General features: G+C 43.2%; 1 protein-coding gene across 3 annotated transcripts in view; it reads right to left on the minus strand.

Moving 5' to 3' along the window:
• Window positions 1-16,349, minus strand: part of actn1 (actinin, alpha 1) — a 92,099-nt gene extending 75,750 nt beyond the window's left edge. For all 3 annotated transcript variants that reach the window (XM_049595503.1, XM_049595502.1, XM_049595504.1), the window contains exon 1: window positions 15,903-16,349. In XM_049595503.1, coding sequence (XP_049451460.1) covers window positions 15,903-16,001 — 99 coding nt within the window. In that variant the 5' untranslated portion in view covers window positions 16,002-16,349. The remainder of the gene's footprint in view (window positions 1-15,902) is intronic.
• Window positions 16,350-16,591: the final 242 nt, after the last annotated feature.

Consider the following 16,591-nt stretch of genomic DNA (forward strand, 5'->3'; position numbering starts at 1 on the left):
TTCCTGTGTTCGGGATGTGTATAGGCGTGTACCTCCAAAGGACTCAGGTGAGGTTGGAGCTTTATTAGGAGGTAGCAACCAGGTGCTAGGCTGTAAGCAGCAAGCATCCAAGAGACGCAGCACCAAAAAACGGAAACAGAGCGAAGCAAGACACCAAACGAGAGTGAATCTGGGTTTAGCTTTTACTCTCACTTTCGCTGACAAGTGTATTTACAGATAGTACCTGACAATCCTGATTAGTATGACTTTAAAATCCGTCTGACTCAGCCCGGCAGATGATTGAACAATCAAACTTTATGTTTATGTTGCAGTAAATAATGAGAGAGTTTTTACTTCTTTTCTCCTGAAAGAAAAACGACCTCAGCTGAACTGTTTCCTGTGGGAAAGCCTTTGCTGGGACAGTTTTGGGCAAGTGTTATTAATTCATGCTGACAGATTCCTATATAGAATACGCTGCAGGGTATCTAAGGTCTGCAGAAACAGCTTCACCCACATACGACCTGAGAATATGACTGACAGCTGTAACATCAGTAACATAACATTAGGTTTTGAAAGGGAAAGTGGATTCTCTGCAGGGCAAAGAAAACTCTTGTGGGCATCTGTGTTTCTTCTCTGGCTTTTCTGGGCTGGATCGGCCGAAGGTCACAGAGGTTGTAATTACGACGGGCAAGAGGAGGAAGCAATGGTTCACAGCACAGTCAGAGAGGAACGAAAATGAAGAAGAGGACCATGAGAACAGCTGAAGGGGACAGGAACACACATCTGTCCTCTGCAGAGCTCGTCACAGCCTTTCTAAGTAACCACAGATACATGAGCTGCACCATCAGCGGCTCTGAGTGTCTGTGCTGCTGTCTGCCTCCATCCACCAGCTGCAGCACCTGCCAGCACTTCACACAGCTCAAACCACTCGGCTGCCCCGCCGCTCTGCCAAGGGCCCTCCACAACACACCGACAAGCAGCAGGCCGACTCTCCCCTTGTGCTGGGTGACCAGGGGTGGGGCTGTCGAGGGGCGGTGTCTGTTACAACTTGTAATGAGATCTGCTGTGAGCACTTCACAGCGGCTGCTGTTGTTTACTGTCGCACATCAAGTGACGTCGGGAGCGTGCAGACTAATCCTGCAGCGGGAAACAAAGACAGAAAGTAGTGCAGGGTAGAAGAAATGTCGGTCAGCTTTTGTTCCTGCTGCAGAATGTAATTGTGCAGACTGTATCACAAACAGCACAGAGTCATCGGGGCGTGAGGCAACTGGCCTGCGGGGAGTCCACTCCAGCTGATCGTGAGCGGCGACGGATCAGACGATCAATAAGCTGCCAGTGATTGAAATTCAGACGTTCAATATTTGTCCCACTTTAGAAAAGTGGAAGAGTGCAGCAGAACAAATAGCCCCTGGCCTCGGATTTTATCAGAACACTCTCTTCCCGAGGACTCACTAACACAGATTGATGGATTGATTTATCTCCAACATTACCATCTTTCTAGGTCCACAACAACATTTGCTTTATCTCCTCCGCATCAGCTGCAGCTTTACTCGCTGCACTTATTGCCCTGCCCGTAACATTGGCCACCGAGGAAGGCTGATTCACCACACTGAATTTAGCTCCCTCTGAATTAGACTTAATTGCCTAATGTGTAAATAAAACCCCAAGAAACATCCTGTCCTGTCGTTCAAATGCTGCAATTGCCTATTTATTACATGCAGAGCAAATAATGGTGACGCACCACACTGTGCGCAGTGGAAGACAGGCCTCCTGATAAGGCTGGAGGGAGAAACTTTCCTTACATCAGTTGCCACCCACTCAGTCACATCGGGCAGACGGGAAGAGATGGAGGAGAGACGGAGGGAAGAGAAGGAAGCAAAGGTGAGAGAAACTGAGGGAGGAAGGAAAAGTAAAAGCTGATGCATCAAACTTTTTATGGGGAGTTGTTGAATAACACTTTTTTTAATATACAGCTCTTAATTTTCTTCACAGTATCACTGATTTACTGAACATCATAGTGTTGTAGCTCCACTCAGTTCTTGTCATTAAAGCTGCTGCAGTTTTAGACTCCCATAGTCGACTGCACTCGTCCAGAAAAAAGAACACTGTGTCACATGGGAAGTGATGCGTTGATAAGTTTCCGGCAGAGGCAGCAGCGGCTGATTTTGGATAAACAGCAGAAGAAGAGCTGGGTGGTTAATGTGAGCACAGCGGCGAATGCCATGGCTGAGCACACAAAAGAAAAGTCAAACTTCACAGGAAGGAAATCAAGAAAGTTTTAATTTTGATCTCTCAGGTTTCCACTTTGAAAAGCCTTCGCTTGCTGATGACGGGCAGGAAATACCTCTAAACGACGGCTGACTGCTTGTTAAAACTCTTGTTTTCCATTTCCTCCTATGTTAAATGAAAAGTCAAAGTGTGTTCACTGAATACACGGCTACAACCAAGTGGCAAACTCGGGCTAAAATGAAGCCAACGCATGTGTGCCGAATGACCACTTGAGACTGTCTCAAAAAACAAAATAATCCCCAACGTTAACGGCCTTATGTTTAAAATGATTTTTGTCTCTACAGCTAATTTCTCCCGTCATGACACCTGTACAAGGGTTGGGTTTCTATATAACTGACCAAGTTAAATGTTAATGTTAATTAAGGTTTTAAGTTGTGCATTGTCTTCCATTGCATCACCACAGGCTGTGAGTCAGATCCACCCCTCGCCCATCCACAGCTCCACCCTCTCTTCCAAACATAATCATTTCTGGTTCCAGAAAAACAAGATGGTTTCAGCCAAAATGCCAAACTGGAGGCTTCAAAGAGGGAATCCACAAACCAGTGGGTGACATCACGGTGGCTACATCCATTATTTATACAGTCTATGGTTACAACCAGCAGCTGGATAGCTTAGCTTAGCATTAAGACTGGAAATGGGGAAACAAAAGTGAGTCCTCTGTCCACTGATCAACCAACCAACAGAAATGCAGTATGAAATGACACACTGGCACTAAACCCAAATGAACAGACGGAGAGCAGCTCGCCATGGAGGCAAAACACGCTGTAAGAAATGTGTGGGATTCCAGCAGAGAGGAAAACCTTGTGGAGTTGTGGCAGCAGAAGCCTTGCCTGTATGATGTGTCCTCCAGCTCTTACCATTACCAATGCATACTTGGAAATAGCGGCGGAGTTACAGCTGCCAGGTGAGCAACCACGCAAACACACTGCGGTATATAGTGCCCACAAAACTTTAGGTTATTTAATAATTTGACCCTCTATTATGCTTCACAGCTGGAGAAGTAACCCGTGCAGCATCCTTGAGCACTCAGTGTGGGAAGATCTTGCATCCTACGTCGTAGCGTTGACTTTTAATTATGAGCAAAACTTCATAATGTTAACATAACATGAAATTCTAATGCCGCTGGAATCAAAAATATTGTCAATGCGATTTTCATTCCAATCAAAATTTGTCCGATTCAAGAGTTCAACTGCATTCTTACGTCACACTGACATCCAGTGCCAGCTGGGTGAGCAGGTGCTGAGTGTAGCGTTATAGCGAACAGACGTATATGAGCGAACTATCGATCCTCTCATTTAAACCTCCGCCAGAAATCCCTTAACTCTCCACTTTGACTTTAAGTACAGGGATGTGATATTTGGGAACTTTACTTTTCTGCTGAGTACTTAATAAAGGGAGGTAACTACCTTAATATCTAAGAGTAATTGATTACATTTTTCCTGTAACTTGCCGAACGATGTTAATGATAGAGTAAACGTGCTGCAGGAGGGAAACACCCACAAAGAGCCATGTGATCGCTCAGTGATGATGAATTATTGACTGCCGCTTGACAACGTGACAAAGGATGGCCTCCTGAACACACTCTCTTTGTGCACAGACCTGAAAGCTCCTCTGTCTGAACCTCTTCTTCCACTCACTGCCTCCCTCCTCCTCCTCCTCCCTCCCTCTCGTCCCCTTTCTCCTCCTCGGAGCTCCACCCACACAGCTACTGAATGGAAAGGTGTGGCTGCTGCCTGCTTTTACCAGCGTATCTATTTACTCAAAGCTGCTTTCACTTACATGAGACGCACCACAGCTGCTCCTGTGAGGAGGCTTACAGCTAATACACTCACATGTTCATAGACCCTCCGAGTACAGTACAGTCCCCCTCAGCTTCAAAGAGAAGCTCTGCAGCGAGTGCATGCACTTGAGAATGCATGTGGTTTGATTAATAGCATTAGCGCAGGAAAGACCCAGCTACATCCTTCCCATGTGGTGCAGGAAAATTCCTTGGAAACATGCAGACAGATCGCCTATAAACCCCCCCTAGGGTCGTATGCTATTGAAGACATGTGACTATAAGTGCGTAGTGGTTCCAGACGTGTTGGAGCATTGAGCAGGGTTTTACTCTGCACTCTCTGCTCCACAGGAAATGCACCTTGACCCCAAATCCCATGGTGGATGTGGAATCCAAAAGAGCTCCGTCTGGGGTCTCAAATCTGCCACCGAGCTGCAAATTTAAAACTCCAGTCAGCGCAGGACGAATTGTCCATTATGAAACGGTGATGCAAAGCAGTCAAACATGTCCAAGCCCCAGAAAAAAAGTGGTTAAAATTCATTGCACAATTGGCCTTGAAACTGTTTTAATGACCTGTAACCGAGAGCTTGGAGCTGATTTCTGTATACGTTTCTAAATTTGGAGCTTGAGCCTGAGAAAATAAGCTGTGCAAGAATTTGCATCAGGGCCCTGGCATTTGGGAGCTGTTCAGATAAGAGCCTGGTAATTGCTCACATTTGACTTTTCAAACAGTGAATTCTAAAAAACCCAGATGCCTTGTGCGGCTTGATGAGGAAGAATTAGCGTTCACCTTCCTGAAACAAATAAAGAGGAAACTGTTCAGGGACGAGGGCTGCAACATAAGCATGAAAATGTTTTCCAGACCGAGAAAGGATGAGGAGTTCAACCTTCTCTCTTCAGGCACAAAGAGCTGGGCTCTGCTTTCTTAATCACTGGCACTGAAACGGGTATTTAGGCCGATAAAGTTGAGATGCAGTTCACATGGGTACAAGACTGAAAAGTTGTGTCATAAACTTAAAACTAAATATTGACTTTCTGAAGCTGGAAAACAATCTGTCAGTATTCTAGGAAGCAAAATTTATTTTCAAGGAATTCTCCAGATGGAAAGTCCCATTATAGTCCCATAAATGTTGGTAAATCTGGGATGGGGCTTGTTAGATTTTACTTTTTAATACTATTACGTCATCACGATTGTATAACGTTTGATTCATTTTCTAGAAGACTAAATACTACTGCACGTGGGTGTATTTTTTGCATGCCGTTTTATCCATCTGATAAAGATTGTTATGCACAAAAATGTTGCACAGCGAGTCCGATGGGTTTTATTTTTCTAATGGGTGCAAAAATTTGCAATACAAGACAAAATGGAGCCGTCAAGCAGTTGGTAGTCCTTTAAACTTTTTGAAAATATAAAAAGAAAACATTGGGTCCATCCAATCCTGAGTTTTACCTGCTGATTAGCGCAGGATTATACAGACTGTTTCTAGGTGACTATTTTAGGATATCATTAGTTCAGTTTGATATACTTTTAGCAATACTGGAATCACACATTAAAATCCTGCCTACTAATTAGCACTAAAAAGTACAGCTGAGGCTGATGGGAGTCATCGTTTTGAAATTTGACCTGATGATGATAAAATAATACGGCTGACCCGAAAGCTTCAAAGCTTCGATCACTGCCAAGGTAACTTGTCCGAACAAGTATTCAAATCCCCCATTTTTCTATGACATTATCCGAAAAATCCCAAACAGCCCATAAATTAAGAAACAGTAATCCAACATTAATTATTATGTATTCTTGTGATAGGCCTAGTTTAGTGACTATGACAGTTTGACCAACCGTGAAAAGGTTAGGTTGTGTTCATACCAAACGAGATGTAAATTTTCGCGTTTGAATGCTAGAATATTTTGTGTTGATTCGTGTCATATGTGCGTGAAATCACTGAATCGATGAATGAACTTCGACTGTCAGTACGTCCCTGGTGGATCTCAATGCTGACTGGCTATCGTGGCACGAATCAGTTGCTTAAGTTCAGATTTCTCATCTCTCATGAAATCGTGCTTCTCACTTCATTCGCACCATTTAATTTGTGTCATTCACACAGCGTCCATCGTGCCACCCTGTGGGAATTCGCATCTAATCGCGTCTTCACGTTGACTTTGCATGTACCTAACTCGCGCAAATTGTTTTACTTGCAAGCAGTGTGAACACAACATTACAGATATGCTGGCATGAGTCAAGCTTCTGGAATAGTTTCAAAATTTACAAAGATGTCCCCTGAAATTTCAAGTACCACATATGCCAAAGGAAACTGTCATATCACAAATCTACAACCAGCCAAGCAAATCTCTTGAAAACTACAACAGCTTAGCTCATTCTTTTTTCTAGCTTACACTGCTAACGCTACGGGGACCTGCATGCTAACTGTCATGTTGTTTGCAATGACGAAAAACAAATGGTGCATGTCTCGTTACTGCATACTGAATGTACCAAATTTCATGGCAGTCCATTTAATAGTTAGTCAAGAGATCACCAAAGTCATTAGCATTCATCCTCTGGGGACCATGAATGTCTGGACAAAATTTCATGACAACCCATCCAATAGTTATTGAGATATTTGTGCTACCACCCGTCTTTGCCATCTACAGAGCCAAACCTCTAACATGGCTAAAATCTAATCAGCTGTTAACACAGTGGAAAAACCTGCTCCTTTCACCACATGTGAAGTAAAACAACTCTCTGAAGGATCGATCTGCGGGAGCTGTCTGTCCCATTGACTTTTCTTAAGTAAACAGTGCCACCACTTCTCCAACAGGAGCCTCAGTGCAACTCAGTGGAGAACAAAAGCCCTCTCTGAGATGAGGAGTCGGGTTATGTAAGAGTCATTAGACTCAGGTCAGTATCTTCTGACACACCATACATCAAGCCGAGAGCTTCGGGCTATAAAGAGTAGATGGTTCCCTCCCGACTGAAAGCTCCTCATTAGCGGCACGTAACAAGATGTTTCGGTTAATTATGAAACGTACTCGATCAAACCCCAGCCGTGTTCACGCAGGATTGAATTACTGACAGTAGGAAAAGGAGAAGGGAGGAAGGATGAGGAGAAAAGTGAGCTCGTGTCAGGTTTGAATTCCAACTGAGACGATTGGAGAAAAGAAAAAGCCTTTAAAAGTTGGGAGTCACCCAGAAATTTAAATGCTTTCGATAGAAACTGTTTCATTTTATTCACCAAAGTGGAATTATATTGATTTCAACAATCATTTGCAACAATATTAATGCTAAAACATACTTATTCATGATTAATTTTTCACATAAACCTGCAAAGCTCCAGTTTAAGCAGCCATTACATTAGAGTCTTGATGATTAACTCTTGGTTATGAGCTCATTCTTAATTAATCACGTTTAAATAATCAGATTTTATCAGTTCAATTCATTTTTAGAAAGCTGGCATAAGTTCATAACAATATAAACTAGATGTTGATTCAAGACAAGACGATCCTGCGTTTAAAACGACGGACCTCCACCTCTAATCGCACCCCACTGCCTGAGCCGAGAGCATAAAGCTTCCTGGGACGAGTGGATGGCTGGATGCTCCTGGGCCCTCTCAGCCGGGGTGTCAGCCAGTGACCCCATCAATCAGGACAAACGAGACAGCGGCCCCAGAGCGTGACCGGGTCGGGAGGACCGGTTCGCCGGGGAGCTCCTGTTGGGATTTATAGCCCGGCTGTGTTAACCACGACAGCGAGCGGACGCAGGATTATCAGCACCCGAGAGTATTCCAGACCTCTATTAAGACATCATCTTTCAATTTTCTATCTTCTGACTGTTTCACAGAGAACAGCAGACACCCGGACGGATGACTAAGTGACTGAGAAATGAATACCAAGTCGTCTCCCGCCAAGTAGCAGACAGAAGGTTTCTCATTTCCCTGAAGCATCTTTGAATCAGACACAGGAGGCATCGGAGACACGAGGTCACATTCTCATCTCTCTTTAAAGACATAATATGACTTATTTTAAATACGTGCTCATTCACACTCACACTGCTGAGAGTTAGACTTCATCTCTCTGTTGGATATAAGGTTAGGGACAGCAGCTGGTTAGCTTAGCTTAGCATAAAGACTGGAAACAGAGGGAAACACCTAGCCTGGCTCTGACCGAAGGTAAAAAGGTCTGCCTATCAGCAGCTCTAAAGCGAACTAATCATAATTTTTGTTTACTGTAATCTGTAGAAATACAGACATGGTTTTAATGTGCCGTTTCATGATTTGCATTAGCAGAGACCTCCATTAGAGCTTTAGAGGTACTTCAGTTTATATGCGAAGCTAAGCTCAGCATCTCTTGGTTAGGGTTCTAAAAAACTGTGGCTGACATTAGTCACATCAGGCAATTTACATGACCAATGAAAGACTTGACAAATTAACTCAGTGTTGACTTTTAGTTTCACATGAACTGAACCAGACTGCTTGGTGGAAACAAGGTTTATGCAAAGCTATGCTAACCATGTCCTGTCTGTAGCTTTGCATTTAGTGAAAAAACGACTTGGTAAGGGTTCAAAAAAACTTAAGCTGATGTTAGTCATATCAGGCAATTTACGTGACTAATTACTGACTTGACAAAACAACTTAACGTTGACTTTTTGTTTCACACGAGACACAAACACTGGTCTCCTGGGTTAAAGTCCTGTGGTTGTCGGACCATACCCACCATGGGCTTGCGTGCTCTTTATACAACGTCCATTGCCCTCAACATCTCATTACAGATGGATTCACACTAGAGTTAGTTGAAAGCCTGGTGCGTATCAAAAGATGCGTTTCCATCAAACATTTTCAATATAGCACCCTTACAACCAGTAAATGACCCGTACAGACATGTACTGTAGTTAAACCCTAGATCTGTTTTGTGTGTCCACTGCAGACAGTACTCTTAAATGTAGGCGGGGTTGTTACTAAGGAGAAATCTGGACCAGTTGGGAACCACTGCTTTATACAATGTTCGGTGCTCTGAACGTCCAATAATGACACGTAAGGGTTTAGATTGGGGTTGATAGCCTGGTGCGTCTCATACGGATGATCATATTTTGACGCCCTGGGAGAGAGACTTAGCTGAAACATGAGAGCGGTGTTGATCTTCTCATCTAACTATCTGCAAGAAATCAATTAAATTAAATTAAATTATTTCCCAAAATGTCCAACTGTTGCTTTTATGTCTAAAAGAACAGAAAAGACGTGTGTGCCCGTCTTTAAGAAGCAATGCTGGAGACAGTATTTTGTTGGCCGAAGATTAGTTTTATCTGAGCAAGCTGGGTTTACTCTGCTGCTCAAGGCCACGTTACAGGCTCTGAAAACAGACAATCTGAGTCCTTTTCTCACTGTGAGTTATGGGCGGCTTCAGGAACATTAACTCCTCGGCATAACTTAGAAGCAGCTCTCGTCACGTGAGAAGTTTTCAGGATATTTTGTTTTCTAATGATGCCAGGCGTCTGATGAAGCTGAGTTTTCACTTCTAAACCCATAATAAACAATAGCTGAGGAGGTCTTTCCAAACTTTAACGTTCATTGCTGCACAGTTTGAAAAGAATATGTGATGTTAAATAGAAATATCTGAAAATCTTCTAGGGATTTTCAGCGTTTGAGGGAAAAGAATGTGCTACTGTTGCGTCATCCTCTTCCCAACTTCTGATCTGAACTAATGACCTGCAGATGACTCCAATACTTCTTTCATAAAATCATGTACCAAATTTAATTTAAGTGACTCAAACTAAAAATACATATTATAACTGCATGTGACTTTAATCAGGAGCTCAGTGTCAGGCTGCAGGATGGAAAGCATCACATGACACAGAGTTTACGTGGAGTAAAAAGAAGAAGTGCCTCTCTTCAGCGCGCTCATGTTTTATGTAGTGAAAAGAAGCAACATTTCAGCACATAACGCCTTTATCAGGGTGGAGAGCAGAGCCACCTGCCACACACAGACGGGAATTCACTGTTTCCACATTCCCTGCTTTGTCACCGCCACCGCCACCGCCGGTCTGTGATGCTCTCCTTCTTTTGTTAAAAACAGGGCTGCGAAAGGTGCATCATGGGAACAGAGGAATCTGATGACAGGAAGCATTTTGCGAGGTGGCCAGAGCTGACATTACACATCCTATTATGCAATTTAGCAAACAGCTGCTGTCTTCTTACTAGAACTGAAACGTCACGCAGTCATTCATGTGTTGAGTCAGTTTCCTGAAACTCATCAGAAAAAAACTGTCATTTAAAAACATTCCTGAGGCGCAGAAAACAAAAGCAGATTTGTCTTCCTCCTTCCTGAATATTAATCTACGTGCAGTTACAGTATCTGTTTCTCAAGAGGCAGAGAAATGTTGTTGTAGTGATGTAGGTCAGGATGCTCGGTGTGGACGCCTGCTGCCAGTGCCGGCCCCGCCCGAGGGAACGCTGATTAAGTCAAAGTGGGGTGTGTAAAGTGGCGACAAGTCTGATGACTGACTCGCTTAGTGGGCACTTCCTGCATATCTGTCACACAAAAAGACAAGTTCCTGCAAAGGCTTCGAGCCTTCAGGGTGGATTAATTGCATCATGCTTCCTAGAAATGTATTGACCAACACTCCTCTGCTGAACACCCAGACCTTGATTGCACTCCGGAAAGGAAAAATCCATGAAATGAAATCATAATTTAGCTTTTTTCCCTCAACGTGTCAAAGAAAGACTCAGAAATGTGGTACAGTCCATGTCTGTCAGGACTGCGGCTGTAACAGTTATTTTCATGATTAATCAATTAATTGTTAAGTCTATAAAATGTCAAAAAAATCGTGACAAATACTCGTCACAATTTCCCACAGGTGACCATCATTCAACGTTAACACCGTCTAATGCCATGTAGAAGACTGGCGACAAATGACATCGATATTTTGTTTGTTTTAAGCTGTGTTGTTCAATCACCAAAATCTAGAGGCTCCACGATACGATATTATCACGATACTTACATCACGATACAATATTATCACTGTTTTAAATATGTTGTGATATGCTGAATATTGCGCTAAAATATGTTGCAATATATTACCTTTTTTTTCAACTGTATATTAAGTCCCCAAAGACAAACTTTGTCGACATCTGTTTTATCTCATAAGATGAACTTTTCAGTGTGTTCATCTCACCTCAGTCATGTTTCTTGTAGCAGTGAAATGTATCTAGTGGACTGAAAAAGCAATGGATAATATTATAGGCTTATTGTAGGCTACCTAAATTTTAATCTGTTTTTGTCATATTAATAATTTAAGCTTTTTTTTTTTTTAAATCTCTTTCTTTTAATCTTATAGGATGCAGAGAAGGTTAGGTTGGCATGTTGATCTTGAGTATTACCAGCTGACTTTTATTTTTTATTTTATTAATATTCATTTATTTGTGTCTATGTTGGTTATTCAATTTTTTTTCTTTATTTTATTTTTCTTTATTATTTATCATTTATTTGCTCTTATGAACTGGAGTGGGATTGTTGGAGGTTGGGGGTAAAAGGGTTAATATTTCTGTTTAAAAACTGCTGTATCATCATATATGGATATTGCTGAATAAAATTTGGTTACAAAAAAAAAAAAAACATTGATAGGATATTGCTACAGAAAAATATAGTGATACTATCGATTTTTAACACCACCTCCACCAACCAACAGTCCCAAAACCCACAGAGTCCTCATTTACCATCATGAACGTCAAAGAAAAGCAGCAAATTATCTTTTCTGTGTGTGACATTTGTGCTTGAAAAATAACTAAAACCATTTATCGCTTATCAAAATATTTCGTGCCATTATTAATTTCTCTTTTTTGATCCACTGTGTTCTCTTCTCTGTCCGGATATTACATTGTAATGTGCAATTTGTGAAGCTGAACTGCTACAAGCATTTTATTTGCTGTATCATATTTCATTTCAGCCTTTATCTCCACCTCTCTGGTTGTGCAGGGTTTTGTTATGTCAACTTTTTCAAAACCATGCTTTGGAAATGGACAAAAATAGAAAATTAGTCCATACAAATTAGACATTCTTTATTGCAACCTTACTTTTTTTATGTCTTCATGTTTATTTATTTTCATACTAAGGATATGTTAACACTGTATTTCAAAAATAAAAAAGAAAGATAAACAAATATATATTTCGTGCAGATAATTTTCTTTCAGTCAACTATACGTGCAGCTCTGCACAGACCTGATCAATCTGATACTCAGACCTGAACCAAGACAAAACCTTTTTTGGCAAAAGCTGAACATGAGCGTGATGAGGGATGAGTCTTATCTGTGACCTGACGTGTACAGTCTGAGCAGGGGAATGTGGGTGTGTGTTGGGAGTGTTTGGGAACACAGAGGTTGGGGTGTGGGACAAGATGGGAAGTGGGAGGCGGGAGGTTTCCAGGCAGGGCCTGATCGAAGGTGCTGCAGCAGCTTATATCCTTATAAGGACAAACCTGAACAAATTAGCTCCAGCAGTTAACACCTGAACTCCACCTTCCAGCTATGAAAACAGAGACGCTCACAGACCCAAAAACAGATGAGGTGTGTTTGTTTGTTTAACATTTGTCGGATGAAATAAATCAGACAAATACATAAACTACCTCCAGCGTTGTTTAAGTGAGAAATATGTGGGAGCTGTCGCTTTAAGTAACATCTGGCACGGTGGACCTGAGACACCTGGATCTGCAGAGACATTAAGATTCCAGGATAAGAGGATGCAGCGCCCTGATACCTGGGGTCAGGTTAAGACTTGCATCGGACTCAAAATATTTTAAGCACTCTCTGACATGCTGGATCTGTGTGCGTCAAAGTGGATTGCAAAATAGAGCCAAAAAAAAAGTCCTCACCTGCGCAACATGAACATGAACATGAACATGTACTCCTTGGCTGATTTTATGTATTTTTGACTTTTAAAGTCAAGTTTGACAGACTTTACTAGTTTGGCAGTTTCGGTTGTCTCTGGTGGTTAAATATTTGCTGTCCCATTATCATTTTTTTCACAAACAAATGATCTGTTTTAAAGGGAGACTTTGTTTATTTTTACCTGTACACTATTTTCCCATGAGTTTGTCTCTAAATGACTAATGGAAACAACAGGGTCCAGTATTGAGCGAGAACGCTGCAGCTAGAAGCCACAAACAGGTTGCAATGTAACCACTTGGGGCATTTGTGCACCACCAATTTACGTCCACTTAAAGTGCTTGTTTTTGCCACTGTCAGGCTCAGATTCTTATTCTAAGTGTCTGACAACATTATGGAAGGATCCCTACAGAGACAGACCTTATTGTAAAAGAGTAAGACCCTTTTTGTTTAACGAGAAACACCCTCAATATCGCCATCTTCACACCAACCAGACTCCATTCAAATAATCAGCAATTTAAGGGTGTATAGAGCCAGCATGTTGTCACATCTAAACTGATGAATTATGGGTTTATTTCAACCACACCAGAGTTGGTGATTGTTGGAACAGTGGAAAGACGAACCAATTCAGCTTTTGTGAGTTTTATTTTGTTTCTGATGACTTTAAATGAAGTGTGTTTTACAGTGATAAAATTACTGTTTTTTTAAATGGAGTTTGGTGGGTTTGACGATAGCAATTCTGTGTTGGTTTCTGGTTAAACCAGGGGTACGCAACCTGCTTCTCCGGAGCCACATGTGGCCCTTTAACTCCTCTACAGTGGCTCCCTATGGGTTTGTCAATTAAAAAAAAAAAAAAAAAGGAAATAAGCAACACATTCTCACTCCGACCTTGTCACATATTGACGTTTTGGTCATGGACTTTCAACGTCCACATACAATGTGCATTGTCTTCTTTCAAAATACACTCCCGTTGTCACAGGAAATTTACTGTTTACATACAGTCTCTTGGATCCTTCCATAATGTTGTCAGACACTTATAATAACAATCGGAGTCTGTCAGTGGCAAAAACCAGCACTTTTGTTGGATGTAAAATTACATTGCTCAATTGCCCCAAGTGGTTACATTGCAGCCTGTTTTACCACTGCTGGCCTCAGCTCTCTCGCTCAGTACTGGACAAGTTTCAAAAATTGTTGTTCCCATTAGTGCTTAGACACAAAAACAAGAAAATAGGGTCCTGGTTGGAAAAAAGTGAGGTCACCCTTTAAGGTCATAGATGAGTAAAGCAACACCGTGAAGGTTCTGACACTGAACCAATCAAACTCTATCTGGAAGGCTGACGAAGCACCTCCAAGATTCTGGTTGATTCAATTAAAAACTAAACATGTCAGAATGTTTGTCCTGACGGGAAACCATCTGCAAACACAAAACTCTTCTAGGTTATCTGACCATCAGCAGCAGGGCTGATTGCTGAAGCCTGGAGGGACTTTGGGGCGGTGTGTGTTAGCGTGTGTACACATGCATGTAGATGACTGTGTAACTACATTCGCCCTGTGGCTGTGGGGGGGCTGCTGTCTTCCCTCTCGTCCTGTGATTGTGTGCTCCTCTGGTCAGATCTCACCATAACCACTTATCAGTATCACTCTCAGTGGAGAGGAGCAGATGAATAAAACATTCCCGCTCTCTGCAGGATGATTACATCAATGAGGGTCATGCAGGCGCAGAATTGTGGGGGTCATGATGGGAGTGTGATCCAGACTGAAGGTGATACTGCTCCTTCATGTGCACACTGAGAAGTTTCAGGCACCAGCAGCAGGAGATGCTGTCCAGCCCTGTCCTCTGTCCACACCTGACTCCAGCCCTGCATTCCTTCCCTTTATTTCCTCTAATTCGCCCTCGACCGGTAGCAGCCTGTCGATGACATAATCCAGGAAACTAGAAGCTGAGAGCTCGCAGTGCAAGAAAGAAACTTGGGGAAAAAGTTTTCCAACGGCAGCGAGAGGGGCCGATTATTACCATTTTTGGGCACGCTTGCTCCCATGCAAGCCCAGCCCAAACCGCAGCGCTTACTCAGATTCCACAGCGCTTTTCTTCCCCGTTTTTCAAAGCGGAGGAAAAAGTCTGGGGAGCAGAGAGAAAGAGTAACACCCCTTCTCGAAACAGGCCATTCATACTCTGTAAAGGGCAGCAGCTGTTCGACGCGTGGAGGTGATTTTGGGCTTGTTAAAGACAATATATGGGTGTCTTACAGCCCTTTATTATAGAGATTACCACTGTGCGCGCCGGGTTATGGAGCTCATATTCATCCAGAGGGGAGAAGTAAATCGGAAGTGTACTCTCACATGCTCTGGTGACTAATCTAACTCCCAGACTGTGCTCATGACACAGGAAACAACTTGTAGCACATGCAGAAATCTATGTATTTGCGCCAATCCGTGCGTAAATGCGCCAAAGCAGCCAAATAAATTAGCCCCCCTCCTCCTCCTCCTCCTCACACACCCAAACACACACTCCATCCCCCGGGTTGCTAAGCATGGCCTAATCCACGTCGCATCATAAACCAGATGACAGGAGGGGCCAGTCACACACACACCATATGCACCCAAGCGCATGGCTGACATCTGTTGCGCTGGGAAAGGTGGGCGTCCTGTCCAGTTTCTAATCGTTTCTCTGACCCCGCTCCCCCTCGTCTAACTGCTTCCCTCCTGCTGCAGGATATTTCATAACGCCACACAGGATGCGTGTGAGAGTGCGAGAAAAGTTTTGGAGCACAAGCAGCAGATACAAGTAGTTTGGAAACAGGTGATTACCAGTGATCATTAAAGTGAACCAGTCAGCACCAGGCTCCCTGCTGAGATCAATCCGCAGCCAAACTAATCACTTAATGTCTGATAATGATCATATTAATCCGCTGTACTGTTATCACCATCATCCGAAGGAGCAGCCACACTTCCGCACCTTCACACCGGAGGAAAAAGGAAGTCAGGCTCACCTTTCTCTGCTGCTTCTCCCATGCAGGATCCAGGAGCATATCCCGATCCCAGTCATCTTCCTGCTGCATGTAGTCTTGGTCTCCGTCATACTGATCCATGTTACACCTGTGTGTGTGGAGCTGTGTGTATAAATACAGACACGGTTATGTGGTATGTCCCCCGGTCCTCGGCGCGGTGATGTTTCACAGCAGTATCTGAGCTCGCGCTACTCTCCGCCACGCATTCAAGACGGTGTGTGGATGAAATTAACGGTCCACCCCCGGCTTCCCTCTCTGTCTGTCTCTCTCTCTCTCTCTCTGTCTGTCTCCCTGTCCCTCTGTCTGTCTCTCAGCCTCGGCTCTGCTTCTTGTCTCTCTGTGTCGGCTCTAGTTTTCGCCCAGCAGCAGCAGGACGCGGCGGTAGGCAGGCAGTAGGCAGGTCTAGCGGCGAGGAGCGACAGACGCAAAAACTTTGCTTCAGACAAATTGAATCGATAACCGACCGAGGTTTGTGATTGGACGCCTGAGGGGGCACATGACCCGCCTCCTCGAAGCGGATTGGCTGGCCGGGCTGTCAGTGCGGAGGCTTTATAGCCAAGGTTGACTGCATAGGTTGATCTGTTGGGCTGAGAGGATACTTCACTGGGTACTCAGAGCAACACTAATGTAACGCGTTACTAATGTAATCTATAAAACCAGAAACTTTTAAA

This window comes from Epinephelus fuscoguttatus, linkage group LG14 (genome assembly GCF_011397635.1).
Source record: "Epinephelus fuscoguttatus linkage group LG14, E.fuscoguttatus.final_Chr_v1".
Taxonomy (NCBI): domain Eukaryota; kingdom Metazoa; phylum Chordata; class Actinopteri; order Perciformes; family Serranidae; genus Epinephelus; species Epinephelus fuscoguttatus.